Source organism: Prunus persica, chromosome G6 (assembly GCF_000346465.2).
Source record: "Prunus persica cultivar Lovell chromosome G6, Prunus_persica_NCBIv2, whole genome shotgun sequence".
NCBI lineage: Eukaryota > Viridiplantae > Streptophyta > Magnoliopsida > Rosales > Rosaceae > Prunus > Prunus persica.
This window is the reverse complement of record NC_034014.1, coordinates 3,212,796-3,235,217: the sequence shown is the minus strand read 5'-3', so window position 1 is coordinate 3,235,217 and position 22,422 is coordinate 3,212,796. Positions and strand designations below refer to the sequence as shown.

General features: G+C 37.1%; 3 protein-coding genes and 1 pseudogene across 3 annotated transcripts; 3 read left to right on the top strand and 1 right to left on the bottom strand.

The window, feature by feature from the left end:
* LOC18775415 (peroxidase P7) lies at positions 712-2,727 on the top strand. Its single transcript, XM_007206180.2, has 3 exons — positions 712-1,411; positions 1,506-1,700; positions 1,852-2,727. The coding sequence occupies exons 1-3, from the start codon at positions 1,199-1,201 to the stop codon at positions 2,404-2,406; spliced, it is 963 nt and encodes a 320-aa protein (XP_007206242.1). The 5' UTR covers positions 712-1,198; the 3' UTR covers positions 2,407-2,727.
* Positions 8,805-10,263, top strand: LOC18773158 (annotated as a pseudogene).
* On the top strand, positions 14,520-17,951 carry LOC18775525 (peroxidase 4). Its single transcript, XM_007205482.2, has 4 exons — positions 14,520-14,842; positions 16,583-16,774; positions 16,938-17,109; positions 17,268-17,951. The coding sequence occupies exons 1-4, from the start codon at positions 14,621-14,623 to the stop codon at positions 17,660-17,662; spliced, it is 981 nt and encodes a 326-aa protein (XP_007205544.1). The 5' UTR covers positions 14,520-14,620; the 3' UTR covers positions 17,663-17,951.
* LOC109949452 (uncharacterized mitochondrial protein AtMg00810-like) lies at positions 21,381-21,908 on the bottom strand. Its single transcript, XM_020565032.1, has 2 exons — positions 21,861-21,908; positions 21,381-21,761 (listed from the first exon to the last, which is right to left on the bottom strand). The coding sequence occupies exons 1-2, from the start codon at positions 21,906-21,908 to the stop codon at positions 21,381-21,383; spliced, it is 429 nt and encodes a 142-aa protein (XP_020420621.1).

Below are 22,422 nucleotides of genomic sequence, written 5' to 3'. Positions count from 1 at the left end.
AACTCATTACGGCGCTTAGCAGAAGCGCTAACAAAATTTACAATGTTAGTCAATATTGAAAAAGTCTCCATACAACTTTCACATGCTTATATTTCTTTTTATTGTTTTTGTTAAAGGAGAAAGTTTGAGTGGGTTGGGCTATTGTTTTTGTTAAAGGAAAAAATTTGAGTCGATTAGGTTTGAGTAGGCAGAAGAAATTTGATTGTATTGGGTAATTTTTGGTTTGGCAAAAAATGGAGTAGGCGGCTGCCTACCCTGTCTTTACGATATGATCGCCCTTATATGTTGAATTTAAATAAGCAAAAGAAATTTAATTGTATTAAAGATTGGGTAATTTTTAATTTGGTAAATAATGGAGTAGGCGGCTGCCAACCCTGCCCTTATAACTTTAGCTCAAGTGGCATTGGAGTAGGGTGAAGAAGTGATAGACCTTAATTCAATGCTTGAATATGTAAAAATAATGAAATTAAAAAGAACTCTAGTCTTATAAGAAATATTATTAGATTGAAATTTCATGAAATTTAAGGTTGAACAGCTAATTTTGTTTTCGGGGAGCCATATTCCGAGTTATATGCAAAGGTTTGACATTTCTGAAAAAAAAAAAATATATACGACTATCGGTGGTCAAACATATCCTCAACATCCCTTATTATTATTATTAACTGACCAACTCTTTTTTTTTTTTAATCAATATTAAATGACCAGCATGAGTTGGCAAGCCTTTATCATATACATTAAGCCACACGTCTTGGGTTCATTTAGCGAATGCATTAAATACTTAAATTACAAGTCTCTTACTAGAGTAATACAAGATTAAAACCCATCATAGGTGTTAATGGTTAGAAATAGCTATAGGCACATATAATATTGTGTGGGAAATTTTAGCCATCTTTGCATGGGGATATGCTGTATGAAACAAATTAAAAACCCTTTGGGTCAAAGGATTTTAGGCACCCCACCAGAAATTACTCATATTGCGGAATTGGTCCATACATTAAAATAAAAAAAATTAAACAAAAGCTTCATTAGTCCGTAAGGTCACATTAGCTGTATGTATTATTATTCTACATGGCAATTATTGGTTGATGAAAATAAGCAGCGGGGAAATTCAAATTTCCTCTATATAAGCCCTCAAGCTCCTTGATCGTCATCACCCCTACTCAGCAATTTGACAAAGAAAAAGAAACTAACCCTTGTCATGGCTGGTCTTCGATCTTTGCTAGTGTGTATTGTAGTGGTAGCTGCCACTATTGTAATTCCAACCTCTGCACAACTAAGTGCTAGTTTCTATAACAGAGTGTGCCCTCAGGCTCTACCAGCCATCAGAAGAGTCGTCAAGCAGGCCATCTTTCGTGAACCGAGAATCGGAGCCTCTCTGCTGCGCTTGCACTTCCATGACTGCTTTGTTAATGTAATTAAGCTATTAGTTGATTGTATGCATGCATTGCACTTGCAATACATGTACATTAAAATGTAGATGATTTATTTGGCTGATTTGAATACAGGGCTGTGATGGATCGATTTTGCTTGATGACACGTCTAGCTTCACCGGTGAGAAGACTGCCTTCCCAAATGCGAATTCAGTCAGGGGATTCGATGTGATCGATGACATCAAAAATGCCGTCGACAAAGCTTGCAAAGGCAGCGTGGTCTCATGTGCGGACATATTGGCAGTTGCAGCTCGTGATTCTGTATTTCTTGTATGTACAATGTTCACCAAATAATGTGTCAGTACGCACATTTTTGTATCTTTCTTAAAAATAAAGGACCCTACGATCACTTTTATCGTTGAACACATATATCCAGATCAAAACCTAACGAAATTCTTGTTTTTGCTTATTTGTGTTTTAGCTGGCAGGGCCTCTTTACCAAGTACAGTTAGGTAGAAGGGATGCAAGAACTGCAAGCTTGAATGATGCAAACAGAAACCTTCCACCTCCAGTTTTCAGCTTCTCACAGCTACTCTCTAACTTCCAAGCTCATGGGCTGGACCTAACAGACCTAGTTGTGCTCTCAGCTGCCCACACCATTGGACTTGCTCGATGCGGCACCTTCCGAGCCAGGATCTACAATGACACCAACATAGACCCCAACTTTGCAGTCTCTGCCCGACAAAACTGCCCATCAAGTGGAGGCGATGACAACACAGAGCCCCTGGATGCAACTACGAGGAGATTCGATACCGTCTACTTTAAGTCCTTGCTGCAACAAAAGGGTCTCCTCCATTCCGATCAAGAGCTCTATAAAAATAATGGCACTGATAGTGATAAGCTGGTGCTGAAATACAGCAGGAACCCATTTGCTTTTGCAAGAGACTTTTCGGCATCCATGATCAAGATGGGTAGCATCAAGCCTCTTACTGGGAATGATGGAGAAGTGAGATTGAACTGCAGGAAAATCAATTAGTGTGTGGTCATGATCATTTAATGTTCATTATCACGTTATGTACCCAAAAAAAGGGGACTATTTTAGAAGAATAAAGATAGATTCTCTTTGTCCAAGTTCTTTTCCATAATTTTCAGAGCAAAAAAAAAAAAGTTCTTTTCCACAATTGATACAGAACATGCAGGTGCATGGGATTTTAAAGTTTCAGATTCAACTGTTGATTATAAATATGCTTCGTGGTTACAGTGCTTAATTCCGCTTTTATATTAACCCTAAATGGGTATTTGTATTTTTTCTTGTACTAATCTTTATGGCTAATAGTCTTTGTGCTTGATTTATAAATGTAATTTATCGTTCCCTCTCAAAAAATTCCAAGAACAAGCTGATTAACATAATGGAAAAGTTCATTAAGTAAATATTAATTAGTAGCTGTTTGAGATTACAATTAATACAACACACATGGCATACTTTTCCTTCAAAAGTTCTTTTCCACATGAAATGCGTCCTTAATTCAAATGATTAGAGCCCTTAGCTAGTTATCTCAGAAAGGATCAGCAAACTCTTTGTCAATTCATTTCTACAACACTAGCTACTGACTTAAATATCGGAGGGCAATTTGCCAATGCCACACCATTGTTCTTCCCATTAGTTCTTATGCTTTTGCGGGCAGTCCAATATTCTAACTAAGCAAGTTTGCTTCCTGATGGAGTAGTGTTACACTCAAAAAAATTAGTCCGCGAAATGATGTAAAAAGTGCCTCATTTGTTTAAATTTGAGTTAACTATGAACCTTATTTGTCACTAACAAATATCGAATCGTCATTTAACGAGCAAATGTATTGTCTCTAGCATTATTGATCGATCTAGTATAGAGATGGTTTAATGTTCACAATAATGCACGCTCTCATATTGAATAATAAGTTTATTATATTTTTATGGAGGGGGTAATTGTTTGAAATAATGAAACGCGGGAATATCATGCTAACTTGTATGACACTTCTATTCATGTTGTGAATATTGAAGACAGAGATCATGGAGGAGAGGCACAAAAGGCCAAGTCTCTCGATCGTCTTTTGACGTATGGCAATTAAACGGCAAAGCAAAAAGTATATTATAATAAGCCAAAAGTAATTGACTTCTAGTATAAATCATGGTTACCCATCATTTATATATAAAATTATAAAACTGTTTTTTTTTTTTTTTTATATCCACCGTCGGCTTACTTGCAAGGCTTAGATTCTGAAATTGGGAAAACCCCTTTGTTTTTGTTTGATTTAAAAAAGAATAAACGTTGCTTAGCTTGCACCAACTTTTGATGTCTAATTCTGGGGAAGAAGACAAGACGACAACATTGATCCACATCCACACACAGTCTGAAAATGGTGACCAATTAAATAAGAAAACAAGTTGCAGACTAAATCAGAAAACAAGTAAATGGTTAGGTGACCAATTAACTATATAGTATAAGTTTAAAGTTTTAATGGAATCTTAGGTTAGTTAATAGACCAAGTCTAAGTCAAATGGTGAAGATAAAGAATGACTGGATTTTAACTGATATTTGAGAAACTTGTTGTATTGGTTAATCCATCCTATTTAGTAATCACCTACTAATTCATATGAAGTTGACATTCAATTTGGAAGCAGCCAAAAGCCAAGGCAATTTCCAAAATCCTGAGTTTCTGGTACAAGCAAAGATTTTCATGTGGCCTCTTTTAAACTAAGCTACACTGAATTTCTTGTTGAATCTTAGATAGGTTACTCCAATGTCAACTTTGAATGAAATGAAGTAGGTGATCCTAATACACTTGTCACGTATTCGTATCTGGATTGGGGCATGTCGTCGTCAACAACGATTAAGTAATCTATATATGTACACATGCGTCGAACTCCAATAACAATCGCGTCTACTTAGTTTTCATTCCAACTTGATGCATATTTTGAAGAATCCTTGCCCAATCACATGACATGATATTGATGAAAATTCATGTCACGTTTAGGGAACTTAATATATAACATATAAGCACATAAGGCTATACCTACCCTCACACTCACTCTTGTGTACGGCTATTGTTAAGCAAATTTGCACTTTGTGAATGTGAAATACAACTGGATGATCTTCATCCAGTTCTCAATGCCTCCAATTTCCTGCCACACAAAAACACACCCTTAAAAACCAACATTTATAACTTGCAAGGAAATGAAAAACTACTTCAAAAATACATAATTAAAAATAAAAGTGACATGAAACCTTAATGGCACTACCTACTGTTCATAAAACAAGTGACAGAAAGCCATTAATCATTCTACTTAATCACGTCCTCTAATTAAATTAATTGCCCTTAATCTTCTGATCATCAGCTTGGTATACTCTCTATCAAGCCTTGTCTTAGCTTCTACATCTCTTGGCTCCGACGAAAAGACAGAGAAGAGGATTTAACGCTCCAAATTAAGTGGAACAGGTCCATGCAATGATCAAATCATACTTGGCACCAAAAATTACTCATATTAGAATTGGTCTGTACATCCAATTTAACAAGCTTTCCATTAGAATTGGAAATAACAAGTGGAGGAGTCAAAAGATCTCGCTGCACTTTCGCTCCATGAACTAATTGGTTCTTTGGAAGCACATGAAAAAAGGATTAATAGGTCTACAGACCAATCCTTGGAGCAAGCTTTTCAATCCAAATTGGATTTGAAGGAGAAAGAAGACAAACAAAAAGGAGAATCTCAAAAGTCCCATAACAGAAAAAGTAAAGGAGAATCTCATTGGCGGAAGAATTACAACAAAGGCAACTATAACAACAACAACCAGCAAGGACGCAGCCATCAAAACAACCAGAATGGTAACCTTGTCCCTGAATGTCATGTTTGTAAAAAGACTGACCACAAAAGTGTAGATTGTCGGTATAGGTGTACCCGATGAAGAATACCCAACCATTCTCAAAAAGATTGCAGATGTCAGAAAAATAATGAAGCCAATTTCACATAAAATAATGACGCTCCAGAGCAACTATTTTATACATGTCTCAGTGATCGTCAAGAACCACAAGATATATGGTACGTGGATAGCGGATGCAGTATGCACATGACGGGAAACAGACAATGTTTTGTCAAATTTGAAGAAAATGGGAATTCACAAGTCAAGCTCGGAGATGGAAAGCTTCACAACGTGGAAGGCAAGGGTATTATCTCTGTTCAAACTCGAGAAGGTACACCAAAACTAATCTATGATGTGCTATATGTTCCTAACTTGGCACAAAATTTATTAAGTGTAGGAAAACTCCTACAAAAAGGCTTCTCTGTTAAATTTGATGATGATCACTGTGTTATTTCTGATAAAAAGAATAACACGGTAGTGGCTAAGATAAAAATGATGGCAAACAAAGTCTTTCCGTTGATCATGACATCAAAAGACAACTATGTTTTGGAAGCTGAAAATGTAGAAGAATCACTATTGTGGCATATGGATACGGACATCTAAATCAAAGAAGTCTACAGCTATTACACCAGAAAGATATGGTGGTTGGCCTTCCTTCCGTTCAATCTGAGAAAGAAATATGTGAAGGTTGTATTTTTAGAAAATTCCACCGCTTACCATTTTCACAATCAACATGGAAAGCAAGAGCCCCTCTTGAGTTGGTACATGCAGATATATGTGGGCCGACTTGAACACTATCTTTTAATGGCAAGAAATACTTTCTTCTCTTTGTTGATGACTATAGCAGGATGATGTGGGTTTATTTTCTAGAACAAAAGTCATAAGCATTCTCTTTTTTCAAGCAATTTAAGGCCTATGGAGAGAAACAAAGTGGATACAATCTGAAGACGTTGAGAACTGATCGTGGTGGTGAATTCACATCGAATGAATTTTCAAAATTTTGCAAAAGCAATGAAATAAAAAGAGAATTGACGACAAGCTACACTCCACAGCAAAACGGTGTTGCGGAACGAAGAAATCAAACCATCGTGGAAATGGCAAGAAGCATGTTAAAAGAAAAAGGTCTGCTAAATGTGTTTTGGGTTGAAGCAATTCATACCTCAGTGTTTATTCTCAACAGGTCACCTACCAAGTCTATCAAGGATATGACTCCTTTTGAAGCATGGCATGGGTTTAAGCCAAATGTTGATTTCTTTAAGATCTTTGGTTGCATAGCCTATGCACATGTTCCTTCTCAAAAGAGAGAAAAGTTTGATGAAAAGGGTGAAAAATATATTTTTGTGGGCTATAGTGACAAGTCAAAGGCATACAGATTGATTGATCCAAGAACTAATAAGTTGGTAATTTCTAGAGATGTTGTTTTTGATGAATTCAAGGTATGGAGATGAGAAAACAAACAAGGTGAAATACAGAGTCTTTTGCTGGAACCAGAAACATCAAATTTAGAAGAATCTCTGCTGCCCCAAAGTCCAATTTCAAGGGCAAGAAGTCCAATTTCAAGTGTAAGAACATCTGCTCCTACTTCACCAGATTCAATTCCTAGACTAAATGCAAGAACGCGTTCATTGGCAGACATATATGAGTCGTGTGATATTGCTTTGAGTGCTTTGGAGCCTCAAAAATTTGAGGAAGGAGTGAAAGAAAACATTTGGCAATTCACAATGGAAGAAGAAATTAGAGTTATCAAGAAAAATTCTACGTGGGTGCTTGTTGATCGGCCTAAATCAAAGGACATCATTGGACTTAAATGGATCTACAAGACAAAATACAATGAAGATGGCTCAATCCAAAAGCATAAGGCTCGGCTGGTTGCCAAAGGCTACTCTCAACAACCTGGAATAGATTTCAATGAAACGTTTGCTCCGGTTGTACGAATGGAAACTATACGAACTGTGTTGGCTTTGGCAGCACAATTGAAAACTCAATTTTTTCAATTGGATGTCAAGTCTGCTTTTTTGAATGGAGAACTTGAAGAAGAAGTTTACGTGGAGCAGTCGCAAGGATATATTGAAAAGGAAAATGAAGACAAAGTTTGTCGACTTCGGAAAGCACTATACGGCTTAAAGCAAGCGTCAAGAGCTTGGAATAGCAAAACTGATCAATATTTCCGTCAAAGTGGATTTGTAAGAAGTCCAAGTGAGCCATCACTCTATCTCAAGAAAGAAGGTACACATGATTTTCTTATTGTGTGTCTTTATGTTCATGACTTGATTTATACAAGTACCAAACCAAGGATGGTAGAAGCATTCAAGAAGGACATGATGAAAGAATATGAGATGACTGATTTGGGTTCTATGAAGTATTTTCTAGGAACTCAAGTCCAACAATCAGAAAAAGGGATTTTTATGTATCAAGAAAAATATGCAGAAAATCTCTTGAAAAGGTTCAATATGTTGAACTACAAGCCAATGGATACTCCAATGGCAATTAATTTAAAGCTTTCAAGTAATGATGGAGCACCAAGAGCTGATGCTTCTATGTATAGAAGTATTGTTGGCTCACTTATTTATTTATCTAATACAAGGCCAGACATAGTTCATGCAGTTAGTGTTGTATCTCGATTCATGAATGATCCAAGTAATCATCATTTTGCTGCTGTTAAAAGAATACTAAGATATGTGCAAGGAACCAAAGGATATGGCATCAAATATACACAAGAGAAAGAAAGCATTTTAGTTGGGTTCACAGACAATTATTGGGCTGGTACAATTGATGATAGAAGAAGCACATCTGGGCATGTGTTTTTCTTGGGAAGAAAAGTTATATGATGGTCGTCGAAGAAGCAAAGTACAGTGGCATTATCAACAGCCGAAGCATAATATATTTTAGCCACAAGTACAGCATGTGAAGCAGTTTAGATTAGAAGAATATTAGCATATCTTCGTCAAGAACAAAACACTCCAACAAATTTGTACTGTGATAACATGTCCACAATTGCCATGATAAAGAACCCAATCTTTCATAGCAGGTCAAAGCACATAGAACTTCGTCATCATTTTATCAGAAAATTGGTTGAAGATGGAGAGATTGAATTGAAATTCTGTGATACTGATGAGCAGATTGCAGATGTTTTTACAAAAGCACTTCCAAGAGAGAAATTCTACTATTTCAGAGAAAAGCTAAATGTCGCAGAACAAATGCATTAAGAGGGAGTGTTAAACATAATGCATTTTCTCCTTGTAAGATGTATCAGTTGTTAAGTAAAGTTGTGTCTCTTGAGAAGAGTTATGTTTAGGAAGAGTTGTATCTCATTAGAAGTCTAGAGTTGTGTCTGCAACTCTTCGAACTAACCCAAGAGTTATTTCTGTTATGAAAAGATCTGAATGTTATTATAAATAGCCAATAAGATGGCCTAGTGTTGTAATCAATTTTAGGAAATCAATAAAGCTTCAGTTTTTTTGTTTAAAACTCTCTTCCATATTCTCTCATATCCATCTTTCTCCAACATATTCACCAATTCGACAAGATCAAAACCTTCTGCCATGGCTGCTCTTCGATCTTTCCTCGCGATCATCTGTTTTGTAGTGGTAGCTGCCACTAGTATATATGATGCCAACATCTGCAAAACTAAGTTCTGGTTTCTACAACAAAGTGTGCCCTCAGGCACTGCCAGCTATCAGAAAAGTCGTCAAACGGGCCATCAGCCATGAGCCACGCACCGGAGCCTCTCTACTTCGCCTTCATTTCCATGACTGCTTTGTTAATGTAATTAAGCTTATATATATTGATTGTGCATGCATATAGTGCACTTGAAATAGTTGTTCATGTAAATGATCAGTTCTAATTTTTTTTTTCCTGATATGTGTTCATGGTTGAATTGATACAGGGTTGCGATGGATCAGTTCTGCTTGATGATACTGCCAACTTCATCGGTGAGAAGACCGCCTTCCCAAATCTGAATTCGATCCGGGGATTCAACGTGATGGATGATATCAAAAAAGCTGTCGACAAAGCTTGCTACAAGAGTGTGGTCTCATGTGCAGATATTAGCTGTTGCAGCTCGTGATTCTGTATCCATTGTGAGTACATACATGTTTGCTAATATTGCTAGGTTCATCAGATGTGTTCACCAAATATTGTCCCAGTATACGTTCCATTTTCATACTAAACCCTAATATTCATTTGGCGGACAAATTTGGTGATGCTAACAGTACTCATTTTCTTTAGACATGGAATGAAATGTTTTTATTAATGAAATTTTGTATTTGTGTTTTAGTTGGGAGGACCTGATTACAAAGTACAATTAGGAAGAAGGGATGCAAGAAATGCAAACAGAAATCTTCCACCCCAATTCTTCAGCTTCTCACAGCTTCTCTCTAACTTCCAAGCTCATGGACTTAACCTGAAAGACTTGGTTGTGTTCTCAGCTGCCCACACCATTGGACTTGCTCGGTGCACCACCTTCCGTGCCAGGATTTACAATGATACCAACATAGACCCCAAGTTTGCAGCCTCTGCAAAATACAATTGTCCAACAACTGGAGGAGATAACAACACAAGGCCACTAGGCATGTGAGAATGTGAAGATAAAGAGTCCCACATTGGAAAGTTAAGAAACGTAGCAAGGGCTAATAAGGAGTTGGGTTACTCCCCCCATTGCCAATTGGTTTTGGGGTGGAACCTCAACTTCCTTCATGGTATCAGAGCGGGTTAGCCCACGTGTGAAAGCCCAACCGTCACATGTGCTCTACGTCATCCAATATGTGTTGTCCACGTGTTAGGCTTGAAAATTTGCCACACGTGCGAGAGCGTGTGAGAATGTGAAAATAAAGAGTCCCACATTGGAAAGTTAAGAAACCTACCAAGGACTTATAAGGAGTTGGGTTACTCCCCCCATTGCCAATTGATTTTGGGGTGCAACCTCAACTTCCTTCAGATTCAACTACAAGGCGATTCGATAATGTCTACTTTTTAAGGCTTTGTTACAACAAAAGGGAATAATGGAGAAGTAAGACTCAACTGCCGGAAAATCAATTAGAATCGAAGTTTCGATTCTATATGCTTGATATACATTGTGACCATTTCCTAAAAGTTTAAGCTTTTAGGATTAAGTGATTGTCCAACATGTTCCGGAGCTTGGTTTGGAGGAGGTTTAGGTTACGAATCCTCCGGTTTTCTTTCCTCACTTTTTGGTTGGTGTGCGAGGTGCCTGGTGTGGTTTGCACCTATATGTTTCTCTCTAGTTCGTATTTTTTTTTGTCTTTCCATGGCATACTTCACCCAAAAATGAACTATCTTATTTAATAATAATAAAGATTTTCTTTTACATTATATTGCAAGACATGGCATACTTCTTGTCGTCCAAGTTTTTTTTTTCCCAAATGTTTGATATCTTTGTTGAGGTGGTACCTGGTACTTGTTTGATATTTTCAAATTCGCATTGTCTGATGTAACACTATGTATTTTTTATTTGACATATGGCAAGTTCCTTTCAAAATTTTGCCGAACCCTCAAGTAATTAATTAGCAGAGTATTTATATATAAGCCAACTGTAATTGACTTTAATTTTTCTTTTCAAAATTTTAAGTATATATAATTGACTTTAATATTATATATGTACCAAATCACGGCGAAATGTAATTAAAATTTTAAGTATATATATTTGCTTTACTTTTTTTTTAATTTTTTTTAATCAATATAGTGCTTGGTAGCTAATTCATTGGGTAGCTACAACATCAAAACAAGCTCTAGTCTATATTGACCCGAAAAAGAAAATGAGTGACAATAACTAGTCAATTTCGAGTGTTTGTATTGGAGTGAATATCCTTGATGAGATTTGAAGTTGAAGCTTTTTCTTATTTGATTATTTGACTTGTGTGAAGTTTAATCATGCGTTGTATTAATGTTGGCTATTTCACACACTACATTCAAGTTGTTCAATTAAAGTTTGGTTAACCCTTTGATAATGTCTTGAGTTATTGTTGCTTATTTCTTGGAAGTTAGCTAATGATTGCTGATTATCTCTGAGATCAATATTGGGAAGTTAGTCGATCACTTGTGTGCGTTGAGTCTTTGTTGTTTTGTTTTAACTTTTCGTTTTGTTTTGCTCGAGGACTAGCAAAATCTAAGTTGTGTGTATTTGATAAGTCCATAAATTTACACATTTATGTACTCTTTATACTTAGTTTTTGTAGGAGAATTTGATTTTAAAAGGACTTATTATTTTATTTTCTCAATTTTCAACTTTCCAGAGCAAGTAATTTGTTTTCAACGGAAATATAACTTTTCGGTGGAGTTTTAGTACAAGACCAATTGAAAATAAAATCTTAGACCTTGAAGATGATTGTGGAATTTTTCTAGAATTTTCGGAGCAGCCAATGAGAGCAGTCTTTGAAGTTAAGTCAGCATAAGGTGCAATCCCGTCAAAACTGTGCTGTTGTGGAAGAATGACTATTTGAAGACTTTTCTGATTTTTTCTCAAGGCATGTGATATATGACTGGAAAGATAAGACAAAAATCTACAATTTACATATTTTTTCCGAATTTTCTTGGAAGAGGAACAACCCCAAACGTACGTGTAAAATAATTAACGTGTTATCCCAGTCCAAGTAGGAAGAGGAGTCAATTACTTATCCATTTTGGATTTATGTTTTAATTAGGTTTTTCTTTATTTTTCTGGTTGCTGTAAAAGCCCGGCTAAGGTAGGAATAGATGTGGGTTGTTTTATTTAAGCATGAGAAACAACTCCCTTGGAGACACGCAAAGACTAGGAGAAATTGGACATACCGGAAGAGGACCGCAATTGGCTAAGTTTGATTGTTTCTTCCTTATGTTTTTGCTTATGTCGAATTCTATGATTATGTGTAACTAATTTTATTTTGCTAGGGGTATGATGTAACCATAGTATGATAATCTAGTTTTCTTATTTTACCTATCTATTGATTGCCGTTTGATGTTGGATTCGTAATCACTGTGCTTAATAACTTGGTTGATTATCTTGATGTTTGATCACCATCTAGACTTTTAATTGAGTTAATCGGATGCAAATTAGAGTAAATACCATACTTAATTTGAGGCTTGCTTCTTGTGATTAGGATTTGTAATTCGTCTAGGGTAAATATCATACTCCTAGGGTTTGTAGGAATATTCGAGTTAGCATAAATACCATAGGTAATTCATGAAAAAGGAAAACTAAGCGGCGACATCAAATTGTTAGTTAATAGGTAGGTGAATAGGAGGCTAGATCGGATTACTAGTGGTAAATTCATTGTCCTAGTGCTTTTATCAATTTGAATTTCTCATCCTTGTGTTTCGTGACTTTCTACTTATTTTGTCTTTTAATTTCGTTGTTAATTAAATCATTCTTTCAAAAAACCCTTTCATGTTTACGTGAGTTATGCTACGTCGTGTTTAATTTCTTGTTTATATAATTAGAGTAGTTAAATTATTTTGTGAAGTAAATTAGGTTAGACTAATTGGTACTTGAACTCAAACCTCGTGGGAATGACCTCGTATTTGCCATACTATATTACGATTGACCTTGTGCACTTGCAAGTATAATTTGTGTTTAGATTAATCTTTATAATCTCCATTTTTCAGGTTGTCTAAAAACGGTAATTGTCCATTAAAAAAATACAAACTGTAAAAATCTCTTAGAAATCTCTGTGTTCTCTATCTTTCTTCCTCCTTATCTTTCTCCGCAAATATCACTTTCGTTATCACAAACTTTCAATTGATAAATTCTAAAAATATATATACGATACTAAATGATGTTATACTTGACGAATTCCTCGCTATAAAAAGTGGTCCAACAACTCTACATTACATTTATAGGATTTTCATAATTTGCATGGTGACCAACTTTGAATTTTAGTCGCCTAATTTCTCTTTCGAACATAAATTGAAAGTCAATAGAAATAAATGCGAGTCACATCATGAATTTTAGTAGCTCTAATCACGTGCATACGGGTCAATCCTCGTGGGAATGACCTCGTATTTGCCATACTATATTACGATTGACCTTATGCACTTGCGAATATAATTTGTGTTTAGACTAATCTTTATAATCTCTATTTTTTCAGGTTCTCTAGATACAGTATTTGTCCATTAAAAAAATACGAACTGTAAAAATCTCATATGGGTCCACTAAGTATAAAACTCACATCTAATTATTAACGGTTTTACAAATCACTACGTACTATGTAAGAAAGAAAAAAGGTTGAGATATGACTATCCATCCTTAACTAATTCATCAATAATCAAATCAACATCATTACTAAATTGACCCTATCTCTGCTTGGCTACAAATGTCATCTCGTCACACTCAAAACTTAAAATTTCTTGTCTACAAATGTCCATCTGTACATGATAGCTACAGACGCCCTGCCCCGAAAATACTCAGTCACAGACTTTTTTATTTTTTTTATTTTTTATGATATACGGGAAAGTTTATTTTGTCTGATAATATGAAGACCACTGTTTTTCTTTCTTTATTTTGGATTTACGTGCCTACATTTCTCCGAGAAAGAAAGGATGAAAATTACATGAAGCTAGACAAGTCTTTGCAATTTGTTACTTGTCTTTTGAAGTCTTCCTCTTTTTTGGCCGTTTCTAGTCTCTAGTGTTTGTATCTCGTTCAAAAAAGAACCACAGGGAATCTTGAAAATATGGAGAGTGGGATAAAAAGTGTAATTATTTTACAATTTCAATATATAGAGAGATAAGTAGTTGAAAAAACGTCTAAATGTCTAACCCAGTGAAAAATGATCTTGATTTTGCATACTAGAAGTCTCAAATTTGAATCCTATTGGCATCTCTTTGTATTATAAGTGATGTCCTAAGATGAATGTGAGGAATCCTAGTTACTTTCTCACTCTACTAGCTCTTCGTTAAACCCTTCTCTCTATTTATCTTTTAAACATGAAAATCACCCTCACTTAGAACTAATCAAGATTTTATAATGATTTGAAAAGAAAAATTAGGATCTTCCCACACTCTTAGGCTCGATAAATTTAACATAATTAACCTTCGATCTAAGCTTACGAACACCAAGCCCTCCAATTATTTTCTGTGTGGTTGGAATTGTTCAATTCTTTGCATGATATCTTCACGAAATCCCAAAAAACTTTAAAAGACAAAGTTAGTGGAGCCCCCAAACCTATGATTTTGATCCATTCCCCGATTGACTGTCAGCCCTTGGTTCATTTCACTAAACGTCTTTCGGATGAGGTAACCTGCCAGCGCCAAACTCCCCCTCCCCTCATTTCTTCCTCTATAAATATAAACCCTTTTAATCTCCATGCATACACCACAGGCTCGTTAAACCCTCTGTTAATTTAATCAGCTTTTGAAATTACCAATGGCTTCTGGTAGGAGTTCTTCTGTGTGTTCCATATGGGTGATTGTCCTTCTTGTGGGTTTCACAGGGAGCTCTTCTGCAAAGCTCTCTACAAAGTTCTATTCGAAGAGTTGCCCTAAGGTTTTTAATGCAGTCAAATCTGTTGTGCAGTCTGCTGTGCACAAAGAAAAGCGCATGGGAGCTTCCCTCCTTCGCCTTCACTTTCATGACTGCTTTGTTCATGTAATTATTTCTTAATTCATTTTTTTTATATAAGCGATAGTTCAAACTATTTTACATTAATTCAATCTATAGGAAGGGGGGACTCGAATCTGGGTGCAAGAGGGCGGACTCACTGTCTTGGCCAACTGACTTAACCCACATTTAATTTGTCTCTGTTACATATTAATTAAGTACTAGAATTAAAAACAAACCCTACACATATGTTGCCCATCCAGGTTATCCCATATCTTCTCTCTCCTTCTCTTTCGACCTATTAGACTTCTTGTTTTTCTCTCTCTCCTTGCTACCCGACAGCAACAACTTTCTCCCTCTTCTTTATTTTTATTTTTTTGGGGTCAAATTCTCCCTCTATTGGCTACATCTTCTATTCTTTTGGGTGGGCAATTTGGCAACAATATATTCGCCTCTCCTTTTGTCAACAAGAAGTATTATTCTCATTCTCTCCTTTGCTATATATCCTTAATTATAGTTTTAATTTAAAATTGAGTATTTTAGGAATTAAGGATGAATTTTAATTTTGGGATTTTGTTGAAATTAATTAGGGCTTTGATTAGGGATGAAATATTGTATGGCTTTGATTTGAATTTTTGTTAAAATTGAGTATTCTAGGGTTTAGTAATGGATGAATTATAAATTTTGGTTTGGTATTGTTGATATGCTATTACGAAAATTTGTTTGATTTTTTATTGTATGTTTGATTAAAATTCTTTCTACATATTATTCATATGCTATTTTTTAAGAGGATCAAGCCTCGCAGGGTTAAATTTTAGTGTTGTTTTGTATTGCATTGCATTTACTTTTGGTTTAGTTTTAGCTTTGTTGAACTTGTAGTTATGGATAGAGATGTATTTGAGGGTATGGCTCATTATGTCCACCTGACTAGGTATATATTTTTATGTTTATTAATAAAATTCATTTATACCATATAGTTTAGTATGTAAGTTTTGCTCAACCGACTTTTAAATCCTGGAACCGCTACTGTAACATGCTTAATTTGTAAGTGCACGTTAATCATGTATTTATTATTTATTGAAAAAAAAAACATGTTATATTAATAGTTGTCGTACGGTTTGGTAAAATCTGTTTTCACGTCATACAATAATGTGTAGGGGATTATGAAATGATAGCATGCATTATGTCTCTTTTTTTTATTTTATATATGATGAAGAAAAACATGTGATATTGTTTTTAATTACAAATTCTGTCTCCCCTGTTGTTGTCAAAGTTCAATCATTGTGTCACATCTACAATAATGAAAACAAATGAACTTGTGTTTGCATGCAAAAAGAAAACAAATGAACTTCTGTTTGCATGCAAAAAGAAAAACATGGTGCTCCTCACTTGTCTATGTTCTCCCTACGAAAATTCAAATATGAAGACATACATATATGGCAAAAGTCTTAAGTCTTCGGTGATGAAATCTCAAAGGCGCCCTTTACGGCAGTAAAATATTTTCATCTTTATGAGGGCATGAACCTACCCAATAGCAATAATTAATTTTCTCAGTGTTTCTTTGTTCAAATTATGTTGGTGTTTAATTAGTAAACATCGTATACATGTTGACCTTACAGCATCATGTTTAAACAATTATATATCTTAGTGTTTAATAGTAACTTAAAAATTATTAATAGTTGTGGGTTAGACTAGTTGGCTAAAGTAGTGTGTCTACTTTCTCTTTGTACACGAGTTCGATCTCCCTTCTCGTACCTAATCTCGTGGTGTTTAATTGACCATAACCAGGGTTGTGATGGGTCTTTACTGCTGGACGACACTTCTTCTTTCACAGGAGAGAAGACTGCAAGTCCCAATAATAACTCTCTTAGGGGATTTAAGGTTGTGGATAAGATTAAGTCCCAAGTGGAAAAAACATGTCCCGGCGTTGTTTCATGTGCTGATATTTTAGCCATTGCTGCTCGAGACTCCGTTAAGATTGTGAGTAACAAATACAAATTTTACTCTTAATTTTACACATCACAACAAATACATATGATACTAATTATGCAAAATTCAACAAAACAGTTAATATCCAATATTTTTTAGGGATATTAATTTATTCTATTAACACTTAGAAACTTTGCTTTTTATTTTGTTGCAGCTTGGAGGACCAAGTTGGCATGTTAAACTTGGAAGAAGGGATTCCAAGACAGCTAGCTTCTTTGCTGCCAACAGAAGTGGAGTCCTCCCTTCTCCCACTTCTACCCTCAGCCAGCTCAAAACTAGATTCCAAGCTGTAGGTCTCAATGAAAGGGACTTAGTAGCCCTATCTGGTAATAATCACAGCACCCTCTTAATTGATGTGTCAGTATTTCATTTGTTTACATTCGATGACTTATGATTCTCATTTATATATAATAATAAAAACGTTTGTATACAAAAAACGTTAATCTTGTCAGATAGTCTGACATGTTATGTTACGTGATGGCAGGAGCGCACACGATCGGGAAAGCACAGTGCTCATCTTTTAGAGATCGCATATACAACGACACCAACATTGATGCATCATTTGCCAAGGCCAGGCAAAGGAAATGCCCAAGTACCGTTGGCTCAGGAGACAACCACCTTGCACCTTTGGACGTCCAAACTCCCAACACTTTTGACACTGCTTACTTCAAGAACCTCATCAACCAAAAGGGCCTCCTCCACTCTGACCAAGTTCTCTACAACAATGGTGGATCCACAGATTCATTGGTTAAAACGTACAGCGGTAGTGCCAATGCCTTCAATTCTGACTTTGCCAAGGCAATGATCAAGATGGGAGATATTAAGCCACTCACTGGATCCAACGGTGAGATTAGATTGAACTGTAGGAGGCCTAACTAGCTAGCTAAGCTAAGGAGGTACTTTCTCTGTCACAAGAATAAACCAGAATTGGAGGTTTTATCCAGAAGTTGGGAGAATTATTATTTTGTGTGAGTTATAAGGTTATTGTTTGTTGAGTTGAGTGAGAATTTAATTAGCTGGTGTTTTTTATTCTTCCAACGAATAAAAGCATGTTTTTATTTTCAGGAAATTCATATTAGCTAAAGTTGTTTACCTATTAATTGTTGATGGAATGTTGTTTTATTTTGTTTCAAATCGAACAAAGTAAATTTGGCCCATTGGTTTTGAACTCAATTCTGTTGATTTTATAAACCACGTATCTTTCTCGTATAGTAACTTGGGCCCCTGGCTAGAACCTAAGCCCGTAATTACCCTCGTAGATGAGTAATTCTTTAAGATCTGCAGACTTGGAACAATATTAGAATAAGGGTGGACCGGGGTTGATCCCAGTTCAGACTCCTCCGATAGTTAAGTCAGCAACTAACTTGGGCAAAAGAGAAAAATAGATATAGGGTTTCCACAGTGAGAATCTTTATTATCTTTGTCTAGAGATAGGCGAGGGGTATTTATAGGAGGGAGAAGGAGAGGTCAAGATATTTTCAGAAGAGATCTTTTCCCCTCTTCTAAGTTACATTTAATGTTTTATTTCATATCACCATGTTGGACAGAGGTCAGGTGGCAAAGTGACATGCGACCAGGGATGAGAGGTGTATTAAATGATCCATCTCCATCACCTGTCAGTTCATGTGGAGATCAAGGGATAAGGCGACATCTGTTTAGGGATGGGACGTGCATTTAACTAATCTTCTTGTTAGCCAAGTTGTGTATTACAGGAATAGAGTTGATCGATTTGACAGGAACAGGGTTAGGTCCTCACCTCATATCTAGGATGCTCGTCCTAGTGGTTGGGTAAATACTCACGTACCCGATCATTGGACTACTACTCGGGTTCGTCGCCCTCCGACTAGGGAGGCTGGTGATGCCGATATGCTAGGGTCAGTAGAAAAGTGACCGACTATGGCCACGTGGTGATTCATAATAGGCTCGGCTTATGGTGATTGTATGAGCTATCAACAGTAGCCCCCAACTCTTAACTCAAGGAGCCGATCTTGGGTGGGGAGTTTAGATTTTGTCTTTTTGAGTGAGCCGATCCTATTATGAATGACATTTGGTGTATGTGGTCGGTGGTCGATGGTCGGTATGCAACCCCCAAGTCCCCAACCGAGAAGGTCTTCTTTGAGCCATTGGCGCTAGGTTTTTGAAATGAAGGTACTTGAGTAGGTGTGATGTGGCAAGAGGCGATTGGCAGAGCAGGCGGCATATTAATGGTGGCTGAAGTTGAGGTCAGTGAGGGGTCGCGTAGAGTCATCTCCCGTCATTTCGAATGACGTGTGCTGGGGTAGCCCTACGTGGATGCATCCGAGCGGGGGTAGAGGAGGCATGGATGGTAGGGATGTTTGTTCAAGTGGTATAAAAGGAAGGATCAGCCAGGATTTCGCCGTCTTTGCCATTGTTGCTATTTGAGAGAGATTTCCGAGTAGCATCAGTCACCGTTCACACTTCCTTTGTTTGCAGAGGAGGAAAAAAAGGTTTGTCCTTCTCCTTTTATTTTGACTTGCTTTTGCTTCTTCAACTTGTTTTCATTCCTTCATCTTCCTTCTTTTCTTTCCTTAATCTTCTTTCTTTTCTTTCCTTCCTCTTCCTTCTTTTCTTCCCCAGAATTGTAACTGTCATAGGTTGTCGTTTTGGCTTGGGTTTCTGGGTTGGGTGTGTGTTGTTGCCTGGATTTTCTTACTTTGGTATGTTTGATCCTTAGCCTCCACTCTTTCCCCCTTGGGTAGTGTTTGAAGCCTGTGTGAGTGATTTGTGGGAAATGTCGAGCCGATCAGAGGTGTCTGATTCACAAAACACAGGGAGTAGTGGATCAGCCTTCAGGGATGATGATAGGGACAATGTGGAGGTAGTGGATCAGATGTGTGACGCAACCGAACAGATGGGTGAGGAAATGCCTGTTGGTCTTGGTGGGTTTGAGTACTGAGGTTGTAGTAGAAGGAACAGAAGTAAGGAGGCAGAGGGTACTGATCAAAGTGGCGAGGGTAGTGACCGAGGTGAACAAGGAAGCGCATCAGTGGCCAGACTGGGATCGGGTGAATGGGCGGAATCACACTCCGAAAAGAAGGAGGAGGAGCAGGGGTGGTCAGCGGATGAACATCCGAGTAGCATGACCCAACAAAAATTAGATCGGTTGAGGGCATAGTACGCCATACTGAACAACGTTATACTGAGAGTGCCGACCGGGGATGAAAAACCAAGCACACCCCTCCTAGGGTGGGTGACCTTGTGTGCACATATGCTGAAGCAGGGGGTTCGACTGCCATTATCGCCCTTTGTACAAGAGTGGATGAGTCGGCTCGGTATAACCCCCCACCAAATGAACCCAAACGTGTACAGGACAATGTTAAGTGTCCAGGCGTTGTGGCGGCGGGTACACAATTTCGAGCCGACCATAAACCAAATGTTGCACTGCTTCTTGTTAAAGAGAAGCCTACACCAAGTTGGCTTCTGCTACCTCTAAAGCGCGGTAGGGAAAATAATCGAAACTAACCCGTCCTTTCAGAAAACATGGAAACCGTACTGGTTCTACGCATCGGCTGCATGGGAGTTTGATGAGGGGGTGGAGCCGAGGCGTCCTAGGGTACAGAGGCGTTTTAGAAAGCCAGGTCGGGCGGTCTGTCACTTTGCTTAGGGCACACATGCATACATAGTTGCCTTATGTTCCTTGTTCTACCCTGCTTCATGTTCTTCCTTTCTCCTTGTCGTTGTTCTTTTGTTGTTGTTTTTGCTAAAATATGAATATTGTTTGAATGTATTAGGTTAAGTTTTATTCTTCTCCATAATGAGGTATATATAAGAGTTTACATGTGCTATACAAGGAATTAGATACAGTAAAGAATTAGGAAAGTATCTCCTAATTATACAATAATTTATCAACTATATAAAAATAGGAAAGTAAATCCCTTAATTAATCAAGGAAGTAAATCTCTTTGATTAATTAGGAGACTCACGTCAACACTCCTCCTCAAGTTGGTGCATATATGTCACCAATGCCCAACTTGGTAAGTGAGTCATAAAATACTCTTCCACAAACAGCTATTGTTAAGATATCTGCCAACTGATCTTCTGATTTTACGAATGGTAGGCGGATGATCTTCTTCTCAAGTTTTTCTTTGATAAAATGTCTATCCACCTCAACATGTGTAGTTCGATCATGTTGAACTGGATTATGGGCAATATCGATGGCTGACTTGTTATCACAATGTAACTCCATTGGCTTTTCTGGCTTGAACCCCAATTCTGTCAATAGTCTTCTTATCCATAGTAATTCACAAACTCCTTGAGCCATTCCTCGATACTTTGCTTCAGCACTAGATCGAGAAACTACATTTTGTTTTTTACTCCGCCAAGTGACTAAGTTACCTCCCACAAAAGTTAAGTAACCTGAAGTAGAGCGTCTGTCAGGAACAGAGCCAGCCCAATCAGTATCTGTATATCCAACAACTTCGAGATCTCTATTTTTAGAGAACGTTAACTCTTTCCCAGGTGCTGACTTTAAGTATCTTAAGATCCGATCAACTGCATTCCTATAGGACACACTGGGTGAATGCATAAACTGACTAACCACACTCACAGCATATGCAATATCTGGTATTGTGTGTGCTCAATATATCAACTTTCCAACAAGGCGTTGGTATTGTTCCTTATTAGTTGGTTCTTGATCCATGTCTTCACATAACTTGTGATTCATCTCGATGGGTGTATCAACAGGTTTGCATCCAAGCATTCCTGTTTCAGTGAGCAGATCTAATACATACTTCATTTGAGACATAAATATACCAGTTGTGGACCTGGCTACTTCAATTCCTAGAAAGTACTTCAGATCACCTAAATCTTTCATTTCAAATTCCTGAGACAAATACTTCTGCAGTTTCAGTTGCTCTCCTGTGTCGTTTCCAGTTACGACTATGTCATCCACATAAACAATCAATGCAGTAAGTCTTTTTCCATCATACTTCAAGAACAAAGTGTGATCTGCATTACTCTATATATACCCAAAATTCTTCATGGATTTAGTGAATCTGCCAAACCATGCCCTAAGGGATTGCTTTAACCCATACAATGACTTTCTGAGCTTGCAAACTTGATTCTCCTTGTCACGAGCTAAGTTACATCCTGGTGGCAAGTCCATATATACTTTTTCTTCCAAGTCTCCAAGTAAGAAAGCATTTTTGATATCAAACTGGTGTAATGGCCAATCGAGATTTGCTGCTAGAAACAGAAAGACTCTGATAGTTTTAATCTTAGTTACTTGGGCAAAGGTCTCTTGGTAGTCTATCCCATATCTTTGTATGTACTCCTTCGCCACCAATCTAGCTTTATATCTTTCAATGGATCCATCTGCTTTGAGTTTCACAGTATAAATCCACCTGCATCCCACTGTCTTCTTTCCATGAGGTAATGGCACAAGTTCCCATGTGTCATTCTTCTAGAGAGCTCGCATTTCTTCATTCATGGCTTCTTTACATTTTGAATCTTCTAGTGCTTCAGTTCTACTGTTGGGAACAAGTATGTCGGCCAATTGCTTCACAAATTGTACCCGTGACTCTGATGATCTATTGATGGATACATAATTGTTGATGGAATATTTCCCATTTGCATTAAGGTCTACTTCGTAGTGAATTGGAGGTTTTCCATGGTTCTTC